General features: G+C 35.2%; 2 protein-coding genes and 1 long non-coding RNA gene across 3 annotated transcripts; 2 read left to right on the top strand and 1 right to left on the bottom strand.

Annotated features, from left to right (window-relative positions):
• On the top strand, nucleotides 3093-23649 carry LOC109844832 (alpha-aminoadipic semialdehyde synthase). Its single transcript, XM_020413980.1, has 25 exons — nucleotides 3093-3268; nucleotides 4650-4907; nucleotides 4977-5063; nucleotides 5140-5269; nucleotides 5701-5874; nucleotides 6031-6113; nucleotides 6499-6615; nucleotides 7280-7355; nucleotides 7646-7817; nucleotides 8911-9007; nucleotides 9148-9314; nucleotides 9490-9547; nucleotides 9957-10097; nucleotides 10382-10726; nucleotides 11782-11862; nucleotides 12115-12180; nucleotides 12735-12852; nucleotides 13566-13695; nucleotides 14294-14373; nucleotides 15060-15218; nucleotides 15339-15594; nucleotides 16270-16378; nucleotides 22726-22887; nucleotides 22979-23048; nucleotides 23268-23649. The coding sequence occupies exons 2-25, from the start codon at nucleotides 4662-4664 to the stop codon at nucleotides 23330-23332; spliced, it is 3189 nt and encodes a 1062-aa protein (XP_020269569.1). The 5' UTR covers nucleotides 3093-3268; nucleotides 4650-4661; the 3' UTR covers nucleotides 23333-23649.
• Nucleotides 17755-19752, bottom strand: LOC109844833. The gene is made up of 3 exons (XR_002248133.1): nucleotides 18262-19752; nucleotides 18091-18175; nucleotides 17755-18001 (listed from the first exon to the last, which is right to left on the bottom strand). It is a non-coding gene; the product is annotated as an uncharacterized LOC109844833 (long non-coding RNA).
• LOC109845582 lies at nucleotides 24937-25709 on the top strand. Its single transcript, XM_020414854.1, has 2 exons — nucleotides 24937-25104; nucleotides 25244-25709. Exons 1-2 carry the CDS (start codon nucleotides 25021-25023, stop codon nucleotides 25646-25648), a joined length of 489 nt encoding a protein of 162 aa, XP_020270443.1. The 5' UTR covers nucleotides 24937-25020; the 3' UTR covers nucleotides 25649-25709.

Below are 25981 nucleotides of genomic sequence, written 5' to 3'. Positions count from 1 at the left end.
ACCCTCACTTTCCTCCTCCACTCCCTTCTCCATTTTTTAAGTTAGTGCAGAGAGAAGAGAGAGAGAATAAAGAGAGCTTAAGGGGAGGAACATGGGTGGAGGAGGGATACGAGGAAGTGAAGGTGATGATTTTGGGAAGGAGACAAGAGGAGAGGGAGTAAGAAAGGAGAGAAAAAGAGGATGAAGTAACTGGTGGGGGTAGGGAGGGAGAGAAGGGGAAAGGGAGGAAGGGAGAGAGAGTTTTGGGAAGGAGAAAATACGGGAGGAAGTATTTTGGGAAGGAGTAAAGTGGAGAGAATAAGATAGATGGGAGAAGAGGAGGATGAAGGAGATGATGGTGGGAGAGAGAGATGGGGAAGGGGGGAGGGGGAAGGAAGGAGAGAAAGAGAGAGAGAGTGCGCGCACGCGCCCGTGTGTTGAGAAGGAGACAATGGGGGAGGAAGTATTTTGGGAAGGAGAGAAGTGGAGAGGATGTGATGGAGGAGAGAAGAAAATGATAAAGGAGATGAAGGAGATTTTGGAGGATAAATATGTAAATGTGGGAGATATGAGAGGTATATATGTACTTTTCGTGGTCAAACCAAAATTCCGTTGACCAGAGTAAGTTTAAGTGGTTAACTGTGTCAATTTATAGGTGTTATTGCCACCAACTTTACTTTTTAGGTCATATTGATCATAGTGTTTCACTTTATTGGTTAAATTGGTATTTCAGCCAAATGCAAAATGTTCATCTCAAAATTATTGTTGGAGGATCATTATGTCAAACCAATGTAGACAATGTTATACATAGGGTTTCAAGTAAAATTTTTATAAACATTTTAAAACTAATGTCACATTTGTCTCCTATGTTAGCCAAATGATGATCATTAGAATAGCATCGAAGAAGTGACCTCGAAATGCAAATATGCGTCCTATGCACATCAAAAGTCTCTCCTCTATTTTAAATCTATGGTAATATGTCGATATCAAAAAACAATTACGTATGATGAAGTCCCTCAGCATCAGCACTTGATTAGGGATAAACATCTCAAATATTCCTCCTCTCATTGAGTCAGATGACTTCGATTTAATCCATACATCTGATTAAAATAATTTTCTTACAGCTAAAGGATTTATTCAAGTCTCATCCGAGGTAGAACTATATACATAAAGGACCTAAAGAATAATCTCCAACCATCAAAGAAGAACAAATTTTCAAATCAGACCCGTTTCAAATTTTTTTTATTTAAACCAACCCATTTTTTTTTTATCAAAACCGACCCGATTTTGTAATTAGCAACTTAATCACCATCCTAAACAGTCGGGGTTACCAACCCCGACTATTTAGGAAGGTGTTAAACCCTAATTAGATGCCTTAAACCCTAGAAATTAATGTCCTAAATAGTCGGGGTTGCCAACCCCGACTGTTTAGGAAGGTGATTAAGTAGCTAATTACAAAATCGGGTCGGTTTTGGTAAATTAAAAAAAAAAGGTCGGTTTTAAAAAAAAAAAGGGGGAATGGGTCTGTTTTGAAAAATTCTTCATCAAAGAAACATCCTCAATTGAGCTTATGATAAGCTCACTCCCACAATTATATATCACACAATCTACTCTTCTATATAGACCGGAAAACCAAATATTCACTATTTATGTCATAGTAAATACTACAATAATATTTAATGTAGTATCATTACTATAGTAAACAAGAAACTGGATACGACGGTAATTTTTAAAAAATATCATCGTGGCAGTACGGGAAATACCATAGCATTTTAAAAAAATTTGTAGCAGAAGAGGAACTGTAGCAACCTCAGAAAATCTAAATAACGTCACTATAGCAATTCAAAAAATTAAGATTCCAAAAAAATGGCAAAGAACGGTGTTCACTATTAATTTTAAATAATAATGGAACGTTCCTTACACAAGCAGTCACTGGTCACTGCCGATCATCAGGGGCACCTATCACTGAACAACAGATAGGACCTAAAATTGTGGGACCCAGCAAAATTAACACGCGTCAGATGTTGAGCTCCTTAGAGTGCAAGATGATCCCCGAGTTCAATTTGGGCACTGCGAGTGTTTTCAATCCCACAAAAGTTCCCACGGAGGTTGAGTTCTTGGAAAGCGACTTCGATGTGATCTGCACCCTCTCCTGTTGCCACACGCAAACCTTTGCTTGTTAACCCAATTAACTATTTAATTTTTTCCATTTGATTAATTGAATCCCATCGAGCTAAATTTTTGCTCTTTTAAGTTAAAATGATCTAACGAAGCGAGCTTGGCTCACATGATACGACATCGCCTTTTCTTTAAAGAGGTGAATTTGGGGATCCGGATCCTCTCCTAATTTTCTAATAAGGAGATCCTACGTTTTTATTTTCATCATGACATTTCATTTTCTCACCTATACTTGTGGGTCCCTCTCCTAACTCTTAACAATTATTCATTAGGAAATATTAAGATGAGGAGAGGATTCCAATTCTGAATTTGGATCCCTCCGTCTACAGTGAATGTGATATAAGATATCGTCTTAAATTATGTACATGAAATCATTCACACATTTATTTTCATAAACAATTTGCATACCAATTAATGAAGTTCACTAATACTTTATAAGTGATTCATGTGCAAGGCAGCTCAAATATATGGATAAAGCTTATGTTACTTATTATTTTTTCATGCTACGTTAGAATTTCTAAGTTGTGATGTGAGTTATAATTTTATAATATAGTATTCCAACGTCTTTTTAGGAGCTAAATCTAAATTCATTGAGCGGTAGTTTTTATTTTTTAAAAGTTAAATTTAGAAAATTATTATTTTTAAAAAAACCAATTTAGAAAATCATTTTGATAAGGTCTGAATCAGAATTCCTTGTACTACATCAGTTATCCAAGATTCCCACCAGAGTGTGGCACAAAAATACAACTTTTTTTGATGTAATCATGTCATCAAGGGAAATAAGAGAGAGAGAGAGAGGAGATTTTTGATAAAGCCACTTGCCTTTTTCAAGAAATTCAGGTACTTTCCTCGTGCCAATTGGCCGGTTGGGCCCCACCGAGGTGGATACGTGCCAGAGCGATTCAGTCCCAAGGTCCCTTTCATTTTCCCCTTCCATTTCTTTGTCTTTATTTTCTCCAAAAAAAAAAATAAAAGCCAAACTTTCTCTACTCAAATCTCTTGTAAAACAATCACCTCTTCTCTCTCTCTCTCTCTCTCTCTCCCTCCCTCTCCCTCTCCTTCGAGGTCTACAGCAGTCAAAGTTCGTGGGTTCTTCAAAATTTTGTTGCAGGTATGAATTGTTGAGCTAAATTCATTTCGGGGTCCTGATAAAAAACCCAAATTGAGTAGTTTCCAGTTAATGCAGATAATTTGAGCTGTGAAAATTGTACTAACTGCTGTTTTCTGTTTTGGGCAATCTTAAAGTTATCTATTTTAGCCCATTTTATGTCATTGATTAATTATAATTACTTGTAAGGTAAATTTCACAAAACCCTCACGAGTGTGGGAGTTTTCACTTAATTCCCAAAAGTTTGTAAATTTCAGCTAACCCAAGAAGGAAAATCCATATAAACCCCATTGTATATTAATTTTTTCACTTGACCCTGTGATGGCATTACATAAAACAGGATGAATTTGGAGTTCTGGAGGAAGAATTTGCCAAAACCAAAATTTGGAGATTGGGAGCTCAGACCTGTGGGCGAACAGAACCAAAGATGAGAAAGAAGTGGGAAAAGTAAATTTTAGGGCGAAAAATATAAAAAAAGAGGACCTGAATGTTTCTTTTTTTTTTGGTTGTAAAGATTGAGGGTGTCTTGTCTTTTGACAACACCTGATTTGCACGTGATGCATCAGAACTAATGCCTCGTTTGGTACACATGAAAGAGTAGGAATGGAATGCTCATTCTCGCTTCTTATTCATGCGTACCAAACACAGCGCATTTTTAGAAGCTAGAATGCTCATTCCCACTTCTCATTCATTCCCGCTTTATATGTGGGACTGAGCATTCCCAATGAGATGGTAGACAATGGGCATTCCCACTTTAGTGAGAACAAAAAATTTGAAATAATGCATTAATTGCTTATTAATTGTTGATACCAAAAATAAAAATGATTTTCATCCTCACTTCATTCTCTAATCACTCGCAAATGTAAGAATGAGAATGATACGTAAAATTTTCCTTGAAGAATGCCATCTGATCATAAATATGATTCATCATTGATATGTTAGTGGAGAAAGGAGAACAATTCTTAGGTGTTTTGCTATTTTTTTTGGCTGATCCCAAGACTTGGAACCTTCGTTTCTTTTTTTTATTGATTTGGTATTGCTTAGTGTTAAATGGCTGGTATGCTTGCTTGAGCTTACTCATATATATTATCTAAAAAAGCAGAGCTTTCTCGTATACATTTTTGGTTAAGTTATTCACAACACTAACATTTGAGATTTATGTCCAAAGTAGTAGTCTCAGCCATTCTTTTATGTAATTCCCCTTTCAATTTGGGGTCTTTTATTTTGTATTCTTTTTGTTTAATGCCTAAAGATACAAATCTTGTAATTCCCCTTTCAATTTGGGGTCTTTTATTTTGTATTCTTTTTGTTTAATGCCTAAAGATACAAATCTCCTGTTAGGATATAATCATGTTTAAAAAATTTGAAACTTTTGAAATGACAGGATTGTGACATCATGTTGGGAAATGGAGTTGTTGGTATCCTATCCGAGTCTTGTAATGTATGGGAAAGGAGAGCTCCATTAACCCCTGCCCACTGTGCTCGCCTTCTGCTCAGTGTAAACGGAAATGGAGTTGATCGTATAATAATTCAGCCAAGCACTAAACGTATCTATTATGATTCACAATATGAGGATGTTGGTTGTGAAATATCAGATGATCTATCTGAATGTGGTCTCATTTTAGGAGTCAAGCAACCAAAGGTAATAATATATTTTCAAGTCCAATGCTATTTAAAATTTGTAAATTCATAGCTAATTCATTCATCACAGTTGGAGATGATTCTGCCTGATAGAGCATATGCATTCTTTTCCCACACCCACAAGGCTCAGAGTGAAAACATGCCTTTGTTAGATAAGGTAAATATATTATGACATGTTGGATTAATGTTTCTCTTTGATGGCCTCATGATGGGAATAGTTATTTTGCTTATAGATTCTATCTGAAAGGGTGTCACTATATGATTATGAGCGTATTATTGGAGATGATGGCAGAAGGTTGCTTGCATTTGGAAAATTCGCTGGTAGAGCGGGATTCATTGACTTCTTACATGGTCTGGGAAAAAGTATGTGCCCTTAGAATTATTCTAAAGCATATGCTATCCTTTTCATGATTTCTAGTACTAATTCTAATTGATATCATACGTTCCCATGAGTGATGTTTCATGTTTGTGACTATAATAAGCTAGCATTCAAAACTATGGAGATTTGAAAATTTAAGACTATTGCATGACATAGTTTTCTTCCTTGAAAATCTAATGCACAACTTGGAGCTTTTGCTGAGTTCGCTCCATGCAAGTAACTCCATTTTCTTAGAAGTTGGCAATACAAGCATGTATATACTGCTATTTCATCTGGAACCTGATGATGGAGAGCATATAATTAAAGTTGGCAATACAAGCATGTATATACTGCTATTTCATCTGGAACCTGATGATGGAGAGCATATAATTACTTGACTATATGGTGTGCAGTCTGATTCCCTTTTCAATTTCAGGATACTTGCATCTTGGCTATTCTACACCTTTTCTGTCTCTTGGGGCGTCTTATATGTATACTTCTTTGGCTGCTGCCAAGGCTGCAATAATTGCTGTTGGTGAAGAAATAGCTACACTTGGTCTGCCATCTGGAATTTCTCCTGTTGTCTTTGTGTTTACAGGAACTGGAAATGGTAATTCAATAATTAAAAACTTATTCTTTACTGTTAGATACTTGAATCTTGCATTCTTATGTAGATACTTGATTGGTTGTGCTGTCATACAAAGTAGAGGCTTCATTACAGATGTTTCTGATTCACAGTTTCACATTGTCTTTATTATTTGTGTAGTTTCTCAGGGTGCACAGGAGATATTTAAGCTTTTGCCGCATACTTTTGTGGATGCTTGTAAGCTTCCAGAGCTTGTTGAACAGGTATTAGATTCTTTTGCCAGTACATTCTTATTTGGTTTTTAGTTTTTTCTCGCTGTAGTAATGCATTATGATCTATGATATCTATGACACTTCCGCAAACAAATGATTGTTGTGGTAAACCTGTATATTTTCAGCATATTTGTTAAACTTAGCATAATTCTTGACCATTAATACCTTCAAATCCATTACATTTTCATCATTTTAGGTATGGAGAAAGTTTACTTTGTGGTAATTCTTATTCCAGCTAACTGGTGTATCTTTCCTTTTCATAAATAAACTTTGCCTGCGGAGTGTGGAGGCATAGTCTTCTATTGTGCTGCATTATGGCTGTATTCTTCCTTTCAGCTATTATGCATATTAATTACTGACACAATGATACTTGTAGGCTGGGAATCACTCTCAACGATCACAAAAAACAAGAAGAGTTTTTCAGGTATATGGTTGTGTTGTGACTTGTGAAGACATGGTTATTCCCAAGGATTCTGGGCGCAATTTTGATAAGGTATTTTTTAATATTTTGTTCTTGTTTGCTATGTCTATTACTAAATTAGTCAGACATTTTTGCACTTATCTTTCTCACAAGAACACAACATTTTTCTTATATACACAAAAACAGTTGAATTCTTTCTTACATTTGAGATAAGGATAAGGTCAGGGTGCCCTTGCCCAGAAAATTCATTAAAATTAAATAGCAAGGTACAAATAATATTTTAATATTTTTTTGGAAAGCTGGCCAAGAAGGCGAGGAAATTTATTAGTTAGAGAGAAAAGATACATAATACATAAGCTACATGAAGAGGAAAAGATACGAAATACATAATCTACATGAAGAGGAAAGGGAAAAAGAAGGTTTATAAACGTAATCAAGAAAAAAATATCTAAAACAGATAGAAAGTTGGGGTGGATAAGCATTTTAGCTGCTAACCTATCCTTTCTTATGTATAAGTGAATGGTCTCAATAGTATATTGACATACCTGTCCCTCTTGCATATTTAACTCAGACACTAATTCCTATGTAAGATTATGCATGTGCAATTTCATGATTAAACTAAATTCACAAATTTACTATATCCATTCACATAGATTTTAGTTTAATTGTATAAGCTTTATTGCATTGGAGCCTCATTATCTGAAGTAGTATTAATATATTTAATGACTCTTTTCAGGAGGACTACTACGAACATCCAGAACACTATATCCCTGTTTTCCATGATAAGGTTGCTCCGTATGCATCAGTCATTGGTGAGAGATTTGTCTATGCCCTTCTTTTTTTTGCTATCTTTATTTTATTATTCCTGAAATCGTTTAAAATTAGCTAACCACCAACCCAACACAAACGTGGTAATTTCAAATGCCACTGTAAGTTGTAACATCTAGTTAAACATGCTGATTCCACTGGTTATTAGTTATCTAATCTTGACATATTTGATATCCTGTTTGTAGTTTATCTATTCCTCTACTATTAGTTTTTGATAAGGGTCTTTAGCCACTTTGCAAAGTTTGTATATGAGCTAATGTTGGCTTTTGTTCAGTTAATTGCATGTATTGGGAAAAGAAATATCCTAGATTGCTCAGCGCCCAACAATTACAAGAACTGATGAAGAAAGGAAGTCCTCTTGTAGGCATTTCAGATATAACTTGCGATATTGGTGGTTCAATTGAATTTGTTAACCGAAATACATACATAGACAAACCCTTCTTCAGGTATTTCTTTACTATTTCTGAAATACAAATAATCCTTGCTTTGTGATTTCCACCTTCAAGGGACAGCTTCTTCCATTGTTAGATTGTCTTCTTACATGTTGAACTAGTTGTTTTTCAAGTACTTCCTCGTCCAGGTTACATAATTTTAATTTTGAATTTTTTCATGTATTTACATGGTTAACTAATGCATGCCACTATCACGACATCATCATTATCGTCTAGGCCTTTTCCCATAAACACGGGGTCAGGCATGGAGCATAGACGTCTATGAAAGGTTAACCAAATTTTATGGCCTCAACTAATGCATATGAACCAAATTATATTGGCAGTATCAACTCTAATCTGGAAACTATGGGCATGGGCAAGACAAAGGCTAGTGGATGCAAAATGTCAGAATATGTATTATTTGTTACACAATTTGAGTGCATGGAACCATGGAGAAGTCCTCCAAAATCCCTCTGGACTAAAAGGGAACCAAAATAAGGAAAATATGATAGGTTCACTATAAATGATTGCACATCTTCAAGTCACTAGTACATGCAGATATGTTTAATGACTTTCCTGCTTGAGCAAGATCACATTTCCTGCTTGAGATCCTAAGCAAAAGGTATGAAAAAATGGCTAAGTTAGCCTCATAAGTCATAATACATTGTTTACCTAATACCCAATAGGTTAAGCTTTTGGCTGACTTCTAATCCAATGTGGAATTGGACCATCAAGTTACAGGAGGTCCTTGGTTCAAACCTTATCCCTGTAAAAATCTAAAATATGTTTATTTAGCCATTGTTTATTCTATCTTCCCAAGTGTGGTCAGATAGAGGCTTTTCTATATCTAACAACCCAAATGAGGGAGAGTTTTAAGAGGTAAGTTAGCTTGATATAGAATGTTATCTCACAATCCAACTACTAACTTTTTGAGTGAAGTAGTTATCTGGAAAATAATAACTTAGTATTCGACACATAGCTTTATTGAGATTCAAAAATCTGGTTTGAGATATGTTCTTGCTACCCATCAACCTTTAAATTTATCCTCATAGATACTTCATTAGTTTCCAAGAGTCCATTCTTTTAAGAGATTTATTTTGATTACCAGATATGATCCTTTCACTGATTCATATCATGATGATATGGAAGGCGATGGGATAATATGTTTGGCTGTCGACATTCTTCCAACAGAGTTTTCAAGGGAGGTTAGGCTACTTCTTTTTATTTCATGTTCTCAATAATTTCAATTGCGCTGCAAGAATGATACTCCATCAGATAGGTATTTGAATTCTTGTATGCCTAGTGGTATGTACAGCGTATTTATTTTTCTAAAAATCATTTGTAGGCTTCTCAACACTTTGGGGACATACTCTCTCAATTTATTGGCAGCTTGGCTTCAACTAAGAATATAAGAGAACTGCCTCCCCACTTACGGGCAGCTTGCATAGCTCACGAAGGAGCACTTACTTCCATGTATTCTTATATTACTCGAATAAGAAATTCTTCTTCATTGTAAGATTCTGAACGTAGCCCTTATGTGTTTTGCAGAAGGTGCATTATTTTCATTATTGTTTATGTTTACTTGTAGTATGTATTTTCATGGTATACTTCTGTCGCGGCTGTACTGTTGCTCTCTGTTCTTGTGTTATCTCCTCTTATCGTGAATGTCCACTCTTATTCTTTGCAGGGAAGCACAAACAAATCCTGTGAATGTGTCATCTAGCAGGAAGAAGTGTAATACACTGGTACTTCTTTCTAACACATTCATTCATTCACAAAAACACATGCACATGCATACATGTATGTCAGGTCATGTTCATACATTCATAAGTATTCTGTGCATTTTGGATACATGGAATATTCTTTAAACATGTTTATGCACATACCCACAATAATGTTACCTGCGTGCATGGATGCATAAGCATGAAATTGCACATGTAGATCTATATGTATGCTTATATGAAGAAATACAGTATATTTGTTAATTAAGCATTTTCACACACTTTCAATTATTTAATTTAATTTTCAACTCTTTGCTATTGATGACAACTATGTATTTTGTGCTGAAGGACTGGTCATGTGCTTTCACTTTCTGACACATAAACTTAAAATAATTGCAACTCGTTCTTGAATATTATCTTACTTGCTTGACAGGTATCTCTCAGTGGCCATTTGTTTGATCAGCATTTAATTAACGAAGCTTTAGACATTATTGAAGAAGCTGGTGGATCTTTTCACTTGGTTAAATGTGAAGTGGGCCAAAGTGCAGATGTCATGTCCTATTCTGAACTCGAAGTATGTTTTAACTTTTACAAGTCAAAATGTTATAGTTCTTGGTTTATTTCCAGTTTACTTGTTTTCTATTTATTTCATGGAGCTTGGTTCATTGGTTATTTGAATTAAATATTACTATGTCTCATTTTATGCTTGCTTTCAGCTTATTTTATATTTATACCCTTTTCTAAGTGCATATTTGATTATGTGCCTGGAAATATTACTTAAGAACTTGAATACAGTGCCTTCATATATAATGACTTCGTTTCTGTTAGTCACTGAAGACATCTTCATGGCTTCTACAGGTTGGTGCAGATGATGCGAACACTCTCAATCAAATAATTGATTCTTTAATTTGTCTTGCAAATCCAAGTCACAAAGATGGATCCTTAAACAAGGAGAAAATATTATCTCTGAAAGTTCGGAAAGTTAATGAAAAAATGTTGGATGATGGAGATTGCTTTAAGAAAAAACCAGCAGTTTTGATTCTGGGTGCAGGCCGCGTTTGCCGTCCTGCTGTGGAGTTTTTAGCATCAGTTGGAAATGTTTCTTCAAGAGATTCTTTGAAAATATGCCAAAGCATTGGCGTTGAAGAAATAACTGAATTTCAAGTCATAGTAGCTTCTCTTTATAAGAAAGACGCAGAAGAGGTGCTCCTTGCATCACTTTCTTATTTTATGTTTTTCCCAGTGAACTGCATTGCAAAGAATTTTCTCATACAGATCAAAGTTGATTCTTACTAATTCTTTATTGATGCTTCCATACTCAAAACCTTTTTATGAGCTGAAATAATCTTTCCTGCTCACTTTCTCTTGCGGTGCCACTCGGAGAATTGTTAGTCCAAAGGTTATAACCTTCTCAACTGCCATATTAGTGTTATAGAAAGACCAGGAATTGGAGTTTAATTTCTGTATGGATAATGCTTGAATAGCAAGTGTATAGAAGAATTGGAAACGAAAAAAATCTGACAAATCTGAAGCCAGAGTTTTGGCACTTTTTCAGATTGATTAGACAGAAATTCCAATAGAAATACACAAAGACACTAGAGTAATCACTACTTTGGCACATAAATTATTCTTATTTAAAGGCTTATGTGTTTCTATTGTTGAGACCAACAAAGATTTGAAACCTCACAAAACAGTAAGGACTGAAGAGTGAAGACACATCCATCGGTTTTCCAGAAGAAAACTTCTTAGCCATGTAAATTATTGCTTATAAAGAGTTTTAAGCTATCAGCTTGATGTCAATCCTCTAGAGTCAATGATTTATTGCACATATGTCCTAGAGAAACACCGTGAATGATCCTTAACTGGTAAAAGTCAAAGAAGAACAAGTAACAAGTAACAGAACATATTTTTCCAAATTATGTTGGTTTCTTCACTGAGCCATAGATAAGGGGATACCCAGAGATAATCAAAATTTTACAGGGACAACTGGTATATTCTGGTACCATAAATTTAAACTAAGAAATAAGGGGTTATAATAGCTAGCGTTTTTAACCATCTACTTATTTGCAGGTAGTTGCATAGAAACTTCTTACTTGTTTTGAATGTTGTTTGACCGTAGAGATATGTAATTTCATGGTTTACAATTAAGCACATGCTCATCTCCTGGAAAATTTTATCTTTTGGGGAACATATTTTATTTATTGAGAATAATCAAAGTACATGAGAAATAAATATTTGAAAGGAATTTCTGCTTGTAGACGATCGACGGTATCTCAAATGCAACAGCTGTGGAACTTGATGTAAAGAACTATGAAAGTCTTTCCGAGTGTATATCAAAGGTAAGGTTTTCCTTTCATCTTCTAATGACCATTCTGATTTCTCACAACCTTTTTTATCCATTATACCAATATCACTATGCCATTTCTTTTTTCTGCAGTTGGCTTAATTTTCACCTGCTTCTTGTATACTTAAACGGTTTCTTCTTATTTCTTATTATTTTATTGTGTATTGATCTTAAGGATCTCATGCCTATTGAATCCATTGATGTGTCGGCATGAATACGCTGTAGTTTAATGTTCTTTCTTTTGCAGGCTGTGATTGTACTTAGCTTACTCCCACCAAGTTTTCATGATGTCATAGCGAATGCATGCATAGAGGTAAGTTTACATTTAATGAAAGATGTTCGATAAATTGATGGATAGTATATTTAATGTAACTGATCTGTCAAGTATACATCCTGTAGACTGCTTACTTTTCTACTTTGATGATCTATCTTATTATTGCTTAATAGTTTTCTTACCTAGCTGATCTATCAATATATTTGGTGGCTTTGTTTCATTTTCCCCGCTGTTGTTTTTGGTGGTGATGGTACTGTGTTTCTGATACTGGTGTTGCCACGGTTGTCATAGTTTTTAATTACTTATTTGAGAAAATGTCAAACTAAGATAGTTGTTCACCAATATATGTACCCAAAAGGAAGATCTAATTCAGCTCTGAGCTCTCATACCACTACTCACTAGTTATTTGTATTTTAACTGCTGCTCGGACTATACCCCAGTACTTTGATCTTTGAATATATTTATTATTCAAGAAGGATGGGGTCTCAATCTAATTAGTTGAATTATTCTTATTGATTAATTCTCCAATTTGCATTCTACACAATCAAGCTGTACCTGATAGCTGTATTGACATGTGTATCTGTTTACTACAGCACAAAAAGCACCTCGTGACTGCAAGCTATGTTAATGACTCAATGTCAGGATTACATGAAAAGGCCAAAGGTGCTGGTGTTGCAATTCTTGGCGAAATGGGCTTGGATCCTGGCATAGGTAGTATTCGATAGTATTGTGAACCTTTACTATCATTAGTAAATATCTTGTAGTATCAACGGTAGGTATATACTTCAAAATTCAACAATATCATCAGTTATAAGTTAATTAGCTTATGTTGGTATATCAGCAAGATAGACAATTTGTCAGACTGATACCTCTTATATGTGGGATAGAGCTTACTGTATAAATGGTATCTCGAATCTTCATTCATATCCCAGGTTTCTGAACATCGTAGAATCCCAATTCGTTAATCAACAAATAAAACTTGCACTTACTGGCTATATAAAAGAAACTCCTTACTCATATTTTTTGGCCTTTTCTTTAAAATAAAAATTTCTTGATGGAATGAGCAATAAAAAACTTATCATAGTAAAGGGGGTATTTGTTTTGTTGGAAGAAAAATTTAGAAGCTTTCCAATTGGAAGAAAAATTTAGAAAAATTTCTGAACATCGTAGAATCCCAATTCGTTAATCAACAAATAAAACTTGCACTTACTGGCTCTATAAAAGAAACTCATTACTGCTATTTTTTGGCCTTTTCTTTAAAATAAAAATTTCTTGATGGAATAAGCAATAAAAAACCTATCATAGTAAAGGGGGTATTTGTTTTGTTGGAAGAAAAATTTGGAAGCTTTCCAATTGGTTGATGCACTGAAGGTTCTACTTATGGCTATAATTTCTTCTTAACGCATTTTATTTTGCATGTGAAGATCATATGATGGCAATGAAGATGATAAACCAAGCACATGCCAGAAAAGGAAAAATAATATCTTTCACTTCATATTGTGGTGGCCTTCCATCTCCGCCTGCTGCAAACAACCCACTGGCCTACAAGTTCAGGTAATTTATGAAACTTAATTTTATGCATAAGTAGGTATTTTCATTTTAATAGCCATGATTATGCGGAAATATGATGTTTTATAATCTTATTTCATTGAAACAAAGGAAGATATATGTACAACAACAAGTGAGCGAACAATTATATTATATGAACAAGCCCTAAAAGTGTAATTGGACTGCATATAATATTATTTCTCAATTTTTAGTTTGAGTATCTTTATTGACTTCTCATCAGCGCACAAATAAGTGAGCGAACAATTATATTATATGAACAAGCCCTAAAAGTGTAATTGGACTGCATATAATATTATTTCTCAATTTTTAGTTTGAGTATCTTTATTGAAGCTTACCTGCTGGAAAAAATAAATGCAGAGAACAAGAATCAGAATGTATGCAGAACTCATGCCCCTGATGAGATTTTCCACTATTGCAAAGAACAAATTTCTCCATTGTATTTTATCCCAACATGGCATCATCGGTTATATTTTAATTTTTATTTTGCATGTTTATGTGTTTTGCTATATATCAAGCGCAAGCTATATATTCACAGTGACATTCTTAGATTATTGATAATTAGTTTTTCTTATTGCATTTTTAGTTGGAACCCAGCTGGAGCTATTCGGGCAGGAAGGAATCCAGCAATTTACAAGTCTCATGGCAATATTGTACAGGTTGATGGTATGTTGATTCTCTAGGAGAATTTACATAAATGCATACATTTCTTCCAAAATCAAATAAATGCATATGTGTGTCTTTGTTTGTGGTGTATGTAAAGGGTTATGATTCTCAAAAGTGCATGGTGGACAATGATCCTAGTATGCTCTACATGCTTTTTAGACATATGAATGAAATATCATGTAATAGAATAAGCTATAATTTTCATGATTCTTAATGGGGACAGGTCTTGACTTTCCATCTTTTTGTAAAATAATTTATCGTATATCACTTCTTATGTTGTAATAAACCCTAGGTATATCAATATTGTTGTCTTCCTGTGACCACTTTTGAGTTTTCCCCCCTATGATATGTTTTCTGAACTTGGAAGTTTTGAAAATACATCTTTCAATGTGCAATTAGTTTGGAACAAGTACTTTAAAATATAAAAATATGTTATAGTAGAGTTTAAGAATCATCTGAGAACTGTCAAAATTGTGTCAAAAACTGAAATTTAGAACAAATTTGTACCTAGTAATTTCACATAGGAGGCTAGGACTTGCTGAGCCAATAAAACAACTATACCTAGTAAATTCACATCCATATGTTTATATATTCATAGTTATCATCCATGTGTTTATATACATTCAAAGTTCTTTCATATGCATTAGTACCGATATCTCTGCACTTTTCCAATAAACTTTGTGTAGGGAGAGAACTCTACGATTCAGCAGCAAGTTTCCGCTTACCAGATCTACCTGCTTTTTCTTTGGAATACCTTCCCAATCGAAATTCTTTAGTATATGGAGATCTTTATGGAATTAGTAAGGAAGCCTCAACCATTTTTCGTGCGACCCTCCGATATCAAGGTATAATTCTGAACTCCCTTTTTCTCACACAAAAACTTGTATATCTTCATCTTGACCTTCTCTTTTGTTTGTTCTTTACATGTTGTGCATACATGTTTAAGTCTTTTGTCGCTTGTGCAGGGTTTAGTGAAGTAATGGCTTGTCTAGCAAAAATTGGGTTTTTTGACGCTGAAGTTCATCCTATTTTGAAAGAAGACAAAAGACCAACTTTCAGGGCCTTTCTAATTGAACTTTTGAAACCCAGAAGTTTGAATCATGCGATCTCTGAGGATCTTGAACGATCGATTGCAGATGAGAAAGAAATGGTCAGGAGGATGATTATGCTCGGGCTCTGCAAAGAAATGACAACAGCAATTAAGACAATCAAAACTATCAAGTTAAGGACTGCTGCCCTTCTGAGCCAGTGATTTAAATTTACTTGCTTTAGATTCTCTTGCATGAATAAATCACAAATAACTTGTGAGATTTTTATTAGAAGATCCATATCTCCCTTTGATCTAAGCTGGTACTTCTAAGAAAATTCAAATGAAAGAAGATTTTAACCTGGAAAAATTCCAGTATTGATGAACAATGTTTTCGGAACTTGTATTAAATAAGCTTCCAGCTAAGGGCCAACTTATATTAATTAATATAAAAAGTATCCATAAATCTATTAGTACCTGTAACAGTGGAAATAAAATCTGACAAGCTGTTGCAGGAAAAAAATACTACATTTATTTACAGAAGGTAGATACCAAGTTAGATTGTACTGATTTAACAGAAAACATTACAAAATGAAACCCAGTCAGCCTTTTGTTTAATGGAGCATGCTCAGTTTCGGCAATTTTTATATCCATAACTTATTTCCAAATTCGCTTAGCTTTTTTTCCCCTTTTCCCAATCTTTGCTAGAGAGTCTTCAGTCTAATTTTCCCTTGCTCCTTTGGCCCTCTGAATCATATTCTTATACCAAACATAAACATCTACCATGTTTTTTTCAGCCATATCCACTGAAATTTATGCAGGTAGAGTTCCCTGTTTAACTCACTATACACGTATGTACTATGAATCAGGTTTTTAGGGCTTAATGAGGATGATAAAATCCCTGTAGCATGCTCTAGTGCATTCGATGTTGTATGTTTGCGGATGGAAGAGAGATTATCTTACACTGGTGAAGAGCAGGTAAAAGGATTTATTCTCCTTCTAACATAAACTTTTTTCTTTGGTTAAATTAGATTTAGAGACTAGAAATTGTTTATGCTCTAGTAATCTTTCTAAACATACAAAAAAGGCATCGTATTTAATGAAAATATGAAAGTAATAAGTGACGGATATAAAGGTAATACAGAGAAAATTTACTCAACAGTTTAAAAAGGAGATTTTTTTAAAAAGAGGCCACTTTTGCTAAATATTTAGCAAAATCGATCATTTTCCTAAATATTTAGCAAAACCAACCTATTTTTGGCCAACTTCGGTTTTGCTGAATCTTGCCTTTGAAACACATGAGACTACTAGTCCTGTGAGTTTTCTGAATAGTTTTTAGAAAACGCACCAGACTGAGACTAGTAGTCCTGTATGCTAGACAGAGACTTCGTCTCTGCTGTCCTACAAATTCACTGGACTACTAGTCCCGTGAATTTGCTAGGCAGACCAAAACATGCACATATCATACTTGCATGAATATATACCTCATATGCATTGCTAAACATGCACAAAAAAATATAACATCCGCCTTATATACATTGCTAAACAGTATAATCGTTGTATAAGTTATAAACATTAAGAAATAAACATAAATTAAAACACACTTAATTAATTCACAACATCACAACACAATAGATAACTTATATTTATATCCATACGCTAAAATACTCCTAACAAATCTAAATGTAACAAGTATATGCAGTTACAAATAGAGTCTAAGCAGAAAAACTAATAAACTATCATATACAACCTAAAAGTCCACCCCTCGTTGTCTGCCTCTTGTACCCGCTCCAATCATCAACGTCCTCCTTCAACTTGAGCTTGTACGTGCTCGCTCTTTGGTTGTGTTTGGCGCTGAGACGGACCAGCTTCATTGTCATGCGAGCAAGATCCACCTCGTCTTCATTAACGTACATATACCCTCTCCTCACGCGTCATCTGCTCGCAACCATTATGCTGATCCTCATGGGTTCGATGAAGAGCTCTACGAACTCTCCGCACTATCTGTTGCAAGACCGATACATGTATTGAATCTCCTCTGGCAGTAGCTATGCCCTCATTTGCAATCCTCTCTATCTCATCCGTAGCGTCTATCTACAATTACGTAAAAAGATATATATAAACAACCAAAAAGCTAACAAAGGGTTAAAAAACTACAAATGGATGGAAAACTATTTGAAATTACTAACCCATTCTTTATCATCTACACCCCTCGGTACGTATCTTGCTTGTTGTGAACGCATCTCGAGTTCGTCAATTGGAGGCGTGGTTTGAGTGATTATCCATCTTCTGGTAATCCGCCAATACCATCTTATATAATATGTTTCCTCCATTGGAGGATAAAGCTGCTCGATGATACTCAAATGTCAATCATTCCATCTATGAATGTAGTCTTTATATACAAGTTCTCATTCAATCTGATGCCTACCCTTGGACGTTTTTCTCTCTATTCTTTCTACTTCTTGTGGAGCATGCTGCGCGAAACCAAACTGCCTAAGCACGCGATCCGGCACATCCGGCACATGCATCTCCATAATTTCAAAGCAAATGAAAGGAACTCTAGCTCTTCATATACCGTGCCCCTCCATGCAAGTCGTATGGCTGCCAGTCAAAATACAAAATATTCTATATATTAGTAACTCTTTGAAATATATCGGTAGCTTAAATTGACTTAAATTAAAATTCGATACCTGAAAATTTTTTATCCGATCAAGCTCTCTGTAAAAATCTGATTGTCTTGCCGGAGCCTCATCGTATCATTTTTGGACATTCCATCTACATGAATGAAAAAAGGTTAGCTTTTAGTACTATAATTAAAATTCAAAACAAAATATACTTTAATTAGATCTGAAATTATTTACCTGCAACCTAGTGGAATCTATCTAAAACTCGCGTTTTGCATAATCTTGGTTTCAAAACCAATCTTTCCCATGCGCGAACTTGTAATAATGTCAAACACCTCTTGAGCTCTTTATTGTGCTTAAAAGAAACTTTCAATATTTTCTATATAGGTATGCTAAAACAACACTACTCCATGATAATATCCCGCACATGTCGTAGTCTCGGAGAAGTGGTAGCCACCTATCACAATAAAAACGCATTTAGTCGTATTTAATGAATAATGAGTAATAATCTAGCAAAAATGACAAATAGTTAAATATTAGGAATAATTATATTACCTTAAATGTACTTTATCTTTACTTGAATCAGGGAATAGAAGTGTCCCGATTATGTGCAAATATATGCACGAGTATGTTGTTGGATCACGAGTTGGGATGCATCTTTTGGCAACGGGTGTGTGAAATTTTCTCAGAGCCACTTCAATCTAATATACTCCAGGCAATGACTCCGGAGATACTCCTAACAACTCATCACAAAGTCAACACTGCACATGTCTATCTGTCCTTGTAACACAAGGACCATAAATGCAGAGATCAAGGGTTATTGCTATGTCTTGGAGAGTAATAGTCAACTCGCCGACATGTAGATGAAACGTGTTAGTCTTTGGCCTCCATCTATCCATCAATGCATTAAGTAATGTCCAATCGAGTTTCATCCACCATAGCCTCGAGCATGTGAGAAGACCTGCTTAGGGTACCAAAGCAATAATACGCTCATCTTCAAGTGGCCAACTCGTATGTCCGAGGCTATGATCAATCATGACTAACATGGTCCTCTCTGCACAACAATGAAAAATAATTTGTTAGTATAAAAGATGTTCACATTGTAATTTTTATAATTGTGGTATATTACAAGTATAACTGCACTCCCGGCCAAAGAGATAAACGGTGTAAGTACCTTCACAATCTTTAACCTCCTATTAATTGCCGTTAAATGGAGTAGTTTTACATGATTTTACAGCCACAATCCTTTTCTGCAGAATACTCTCATTTTTTGGAGTGTAACTCGTCGTCCAACTTACACTATCACCGTGTCTCTTATTAAAGTATGTGTTTAATCTATATAACGTTCTTGCAACCAAGGCTTGAATTGGCATAGCTCGGACACCCTTGAGTACGACATTGAAACTTTCAGAACAATTAGTTATCATCATATAATAGCGCACTCCACCATCCTTACATAATGCCCATCGATTTTCGTATTGTGGTTTTAAGTTTTGTTCAATCCAATTATGTGCTTTAACTGATAGAGACTTAATTTTCTCCCTACAATGCTCATATATCAGTGTGTCGACTGCACACCTGGTTTGCCACAATAGATTTTGTAAGTTGAGCTCTTCGTGTTTTTTTAAATTATCTCTTATATGCCTCAAGCAATACCGGTGATGATGTGGTGTTCCAAGCCCCTCGGGCAAGGCCCACGAAATTCCTTTCATCCGGTCGAAAATAAAAGTAATCGTTCTAGGACTTTGAATAGTAATGATGAATCTATAAATACATTGAAAAAATTACTTCCAACTCGATGTTTCTTTCACCTCAACAATTGTGAAAGTCAATAGAAATAGCCCACCATTTGCGTCTACACCGGTCGCAACCAAGAGCACTCCTTTGTACTTGTCATATAAATGTATGTCATCGATGCTCAAGAGTGGACAACAAAATGAGAACCCTTTGATAGCGAGTTGAAATGCCCAAAATACTTGTATGAACCTCTCCACTCCTGGTGTGATCTCTTTAGACAATATTTTATATTCAGTACTTGGATTTTTCCTGTTAATTGCTTCAAGATATTACGAAAGTAGTTCGTAAGATTTCTCCCAATCTCCAAAGATTTTAGTCAACACTTTCCTCCATGTGTCATATGCTTTATATTTGGATATAGTTATTTTTTTCATATTGTATACCCTTGTAATTATCTGACTTGGTAGCTTCAAGATATAATAGGAAGTTGCTGCCTTATGATCGACATTGACAGTTGGATTGTAACATGTATGAAGTCCGTAATAACTAGAGATCATAAATTGCCCATTAGATTTTTTTTCCTAACAGCTGCATTAAGGTTCCATGGACATTTTGAATTTTTTTCGTCTTGAGCACTTGCATACTCTCCTTGAGCTTTCTCGTTGAAGTAGCACTTTACATGATAATTGGTTGTATTAGTTTTCACCAGCTTGAATGTGATCTGATTCTTGATTGACCATTCACGTATAGCGAAAACCAAGATTTCCTTATTCTCGAATAGTCTCCTTTTTCGAAAGTAAAGTCCTCGGGTCGTTCGTAATTAGAATCAAGCTCAACAAACTCAACTTGTAAGGCATTTATCCACTCCTCATTTTGAAACTCTTCTGGCAACGGGTCTTCAGATTTCACATAATCATTGTTTACACAAAATTCATCCATCCAACGGGTGTCTTCATTGATTCCTCCAATTGCACACTGCATGCGATTAAGATGTTCCTCCTCTTCAGCATCTTCATAATCACCATCTGCATCTGCATCCTCATCCTCTTCTACAATAGAACCAACTGGTAAATTAACCGTAACATGACCCGAAGCATTGTGGAACATATCACTTGACGTTGCACAATAAGAAGGTTGAGTCCATGTCATTACACACGAGATATTTTCTAAGTGCATGACACTTGGAGATGAAATGAATACGCTCGAGTTATTTTCTAAGTCAAGCATCCGAGAGAACTCTTCAGGAGCATATGAAGCTTGGGCAATACCGGATATTGGAATATTTTCAATGAACAACTCAATTGAGATTTGGTTTTCCGCAGGTTGTATCATGTCACTCAGTTCTTGATCATTGGTGATCTCTACATCAATTATTCTTTTTTTATTTATCAGACAATTACAGAAAACTTTAGTAGCATATTCTGCATGATTAATTCTAGCGACAACGTATATATGCTCCATCATTCCATCAAAGTTGTAATTTCTAGATCCTCCCTCATATATAGGCATATTATTATTTCCAACACTCAGTTTACCATTGAATAAGCAAATAATCGGTATTTCATTCGCTATTTGAACTGAAATATTAACATTCATGATATGTAAATTATTTATATTATTCAAAATTAAATTTTATATATCTTATTTTTAGCTACTAGTTAAACTGTAGTTGAAAGACCCTCTATATCAATTTTAATCTATCAAATTTTAACCAAATTCTATTGTTTATCATAATTAAAAAAATTATTCTAAATATACAGTTATTTCCACATTACAATTTTAACTAAATAGTAGAGAAGCAATTATAAACAATAAGAAAATTATACCTTGATGAAGTTCTAAAATTCACCGGTGTTGGAGAGGCTAGACAGCATCAGAGATCAACAATGCAGGAGTGAACTTTGGGGAAATCTCAATTTGGGTTTGGAGAGTATGAGTTTGGAGAGAATAAGAGAGAAATTTGAGGGAGAAATAGGTGATTTGGGAGAGAATCAGTGGAATGGAGGAGAGAGATTGGGAGGGGGTTTATCAAATTTGGGAGAGAGATTGGGAGAGATGTTGAGAGAAAGTGATGATGGTTGTGCCCTAATTTTTGGGCATAACTGAGGCTTCTATAGGCCCGACAAATCCACGGGACTACTAGTCCCCTGGATTTGCTAGGCAGCAGACACGAAGTCTCTGTCTAATCCACGGGACTACTAGTCTCGTGCATTTTCTGAAAACTATTCAGAAAACTCACAGGACTAGTAGTCCCGTGGGTTTTCTGAGTTTCGTTTAGTGGATGATTAGTGTCCGCTAAATACTCAGGATTGGTAGTCACATGTGTTTCAAAGGTCATATTCAGCAAAACGACCTCCTTTTGGCCAGCTTTGATGAGCTGACCAAAAAGAGGCCAGTTTTGCTAAATATTTAGTAAAAGTGACCTATTTTAAAAAAATCTCCATTTAAAAATGGACAACAACAGGTGATACATAGAATATTTCTCCTGAAGCAAGATAATGGTCTATGCAGATAAAATAGGAATAGTAATTCATAATATTTGAATAGTATTATGACGGTTTCGGTTTCTGACTCAGAGCTCCTCTGCACATTTCTTGCTAAGAAAATATAGAACTTGGGAGATGATGTTATATGGGTTACTGCTTCTTGCATGTCAAGTTACTCTGCACGTTGGGTAAATGTGAAGCTAGAATCTATATTTAAATATTCCAAAACTTTCACCATCTCTATTATTATAAAGTTGCTCCTTGCCCATTACTGATTTTTTCCAAATTGGGCAAATTTGACTGACATAATAATTGAAATTATCCAACTTGTCATATCTTCTACAACTGTTCACTGTCTCCAACCTAATTATTGTATCTGTATCTGCACTCTATGTCATTAGTGCGCGAAATCTAGAGTTACAAACGGTATATTTCAAAATTTCAAACAACAGGTTAATGTGTTTTTATTTGGTCATAGGACATGGTGCTCCTGCATCATGAAGTGGAAGTAGAGTTTCCTGATGGTAGACCAAACGAGAACCACCGAGCCACTCTATTAGAGTTTGGGAGAACTCAAAATGGGAAGACAAGCACAGCAATGGCTCTCACTGTTGGCATCCCAGCTGCAATCGGAGTATTGGTATGTATGCAGTATGGTAATTCGCTGAAGGTATTATGAATCCTGATAACAGTAAAAGGTCTAATACATCTTGCTACTTGTGATTATGCAGCTTTTGCTTCAGAACAAGGTTCAAACAAGAGGAGTAATTCGACCCCTTGAACCAGAGGTCTACATGCCAGGTACACTTGATGCAAGTAAAGTTTGGCCTAAGGTTCTATTTTTTGACTCCCAAGTCCTAATTGAAGAAAGATTTGACTGACGTCTATTTTGAGAATAATTAAGAGTTAGATCAATTTAGTTCAGTAATTAGTAGTCAATCTTGGGACTGCATCAATATTTAGACTTCAGGCTTAGTAATTTCTGTTAATATTGATATATGTGTTGGTGTTACTTGACAGCATTGGATATCTTAGAAGCATCAGGAATAAAGCTTCTGGAGAAAGTTGAGACTTTATCAGCTTAGCACGAAGGTGCAAAGGATAATACACAATAAGAAGCTCCACAACAAATATTATCTATTTCTGTGGAGCCTCGGTTCGAATATATTCTTATAAAGGAGGTCGAGCTCAAGATGGATTGAAGCAACATTGTTGTGGATATGATATATGTATCTAAATAACTGTAACTGCTCAAAGAGCCTTGACAGGCATCTGCTGAAGGCTTTGTCAAATTCTATAAATAGGTATAGCCTGTAATGAAAAGTCATTTGATCTTTCTTAAGGCTTGTGTAACTTGACAAATAAGCAGATAAATGAAGTTTTCTTGAGGATGTGCTCAAAATAGTGTATAGGTTGAACAAGATTTGAAGTCTTTTTATAATTTTGCATCAATTACAGAAATATTCTTTCTTTCGAGTTCAATAGCTTATTTCAGCTAGGTTTCCAAGGTTGATCTTTTTTTTTTTTGGGATCAATGGTAGTGAAATCTGAAATATGAGTACTTGCAACTTATACCTAGTGTTGTCATCACTTCCAGAGCTCTATAATACTAGTTGGGTTTATGTTTTAGCTCTTCCAAATTAAAACCAATAGGTGTCAAGGATTAGGATGTGAAAAGATCAATTTTGCATGGACCATGTATTTTACGAATTTTGTGTGTGCCAAGCCAATTCATTGTGCACCTGAAGTTTTTGTTTAGGATTTTCTAATATGAAATTATTCACATTTCATTGATCCTTGATTGTACTATTTATGTGGCCGTGATTAGTAAGCGTCTTCCTATAAGAACATGCTGCATGATGCAAATTGTCAACGCCTACCTCTTATTTTAGTGTCCAAGCTTGAGTATATGTTTTCTAGTCAAACAAGCTACATGATGCGCAATGTTTTGTTAAATGCAATGAATATGGAAAAAAATACTGGTGTTAAAAATAATTATACTAACCTCTAGTCAATATGCCTATATATATTAGTTTCCCATGGTAGAAATTCTCCAGTAGGCCACTACAATTAAATGAAAATCAAATGAATAATTAGCCTGTTCACGGTTGTTATTTTTGTTTATTGTTCATTCTTGATGATATTAGAGACTGCTTTGAACAATTTACAGGTAATAGTGCTAAATATGTACAATGTATATTTTTATATTACTATTAGAGTATTAGAGTAAGTATAAAAAATACGAGTAATTAAAAAAAGTACGATATATATATGATCTTCTCTCTCTTTTAAAGACTTTGCCTTTTAGAAAATGTCAGATGTTAATAAGGCCTTTGACTCAATTAGAATTCTCTCTCTCCTATTATTGTGCAAAGTAAAAACTCTCAACGCAAATGCTCAATATGATCAACTGACATTGATATCAGTATCAACTCTCCTTCCAAAAGCATTCAATAAATCAAATACCCATTACTCTTTTTCCTAATTTATTAGTATTATTGCATGGTATAGTAACTTACATTCTTCATTAATCAACGCTTTTATACCTTCATTCTCATTGCCACCCTCTATTCTTCTCCCCACAAAGAAATATCTCAACCACTTTTGTTCTCATTGAATCTCTTGGTCTATTGTACTTGATTTTCGAAGTTGGCCTTTGGCCACTTGTTTCAAATGAGGAAATGTTTGTTTTATCTTATATAGGTGTTTATTTTATCCTCATATTGTTTAACTTTCACACCTACTTCTGATAGTTTTCATGTAGGTTTGAAAAATGAGGAGGACTCCCATATTCTCAAAGGATGGGAATGGAGAATTTAGTGAGCTCGATTATGATCCCCATGTTGATTTCTCAAAGGTACTCATCTGATCACTGACACCTTAATTCTCCTTGATCTTTGGTTAGTGACATGAAAATATGCACTAATTACAATACATTTAGTATTAATACACCTGTTGAGTTGATGGCTAAAACTCTGTGCTTGGCTTTGATTCAGTTCTTGGAAGAAGCAAGGAAGTACGCAAATGATGCAAAACTCAACCCCAACATGCACTCACATACAAACGCAACACCATCAAGAATTCACAAGGGCGAGAGATCATGGAAGGGCACCTTGTTCTTTTGGAGGAAACTAACGAAGAGAGGAGGAGAAATCCATGGAGGAATGGCAACCAAGCCATCCAATGGCTCCAATGCCTCGAAAAGAAGACACGTGTCCGTCTCTGGTCTGATCTGCGGAGACGGTATCAGCCGCCGCGTCGACCGCCCGGCCTCCGGCCCTCTTGCTGGATGGTTCACTCCTACAAGGGCCGAAGAGAGTGAGGCCCCTTACGTGTGCTTAGACGTAAAGAGACATGCTTCAGGTGCCAATGCTTTTGGTCCTATTTATAGAGTGACTTGAGACGAGAAGAGTGTAAGCGTGTTGTTATAGTCACGATGTATGAAAAGTTCAGGGTGCATTATAAGAGATTTTTAGAGAATCCTTTCTCCTTTTTTTGAGTGTTGGTAAGTTTGTTTTATTACTAGATAATCAGAGTCTGCTTATTTGCTTCAGCCAAGAACAAGAAAATCGTTTTAAAAGAAAGAAAAAAAGGTTACTGAGTGTGCTTCTAGCTTTCTTATTTCGTTTGGAAAAAGAATAAATAAAAACTGACAGTGGGCTCTGGAGCATGAATAACTTCATGTCACTGCAATGCATAATTCCATTGTTCTGATCAAAAAGCTCCAGTGCAAT

The sequence above is a fragment of the Asparagus officinalis genome, chromosome 6 (genome assembly GCF_001876935.1).
Source record: "Asparagus officinalis chromosome 6, Aspof.V1, whole genome shotgun sequence".
Classification (NCBI taxonomy): domain Eukaryota; kingdom Viridiplantae; phylum Streptophyta; class Magnoliopsida; order Asparagales; family Asparagaceae; genus Asparagus; species Asparagus officinalis.
The sequence above is the reverse complement of the archived record's forward strand: the minus strand, read 5'-3'. Positions and strand labels throughout refer to the sequence as shown.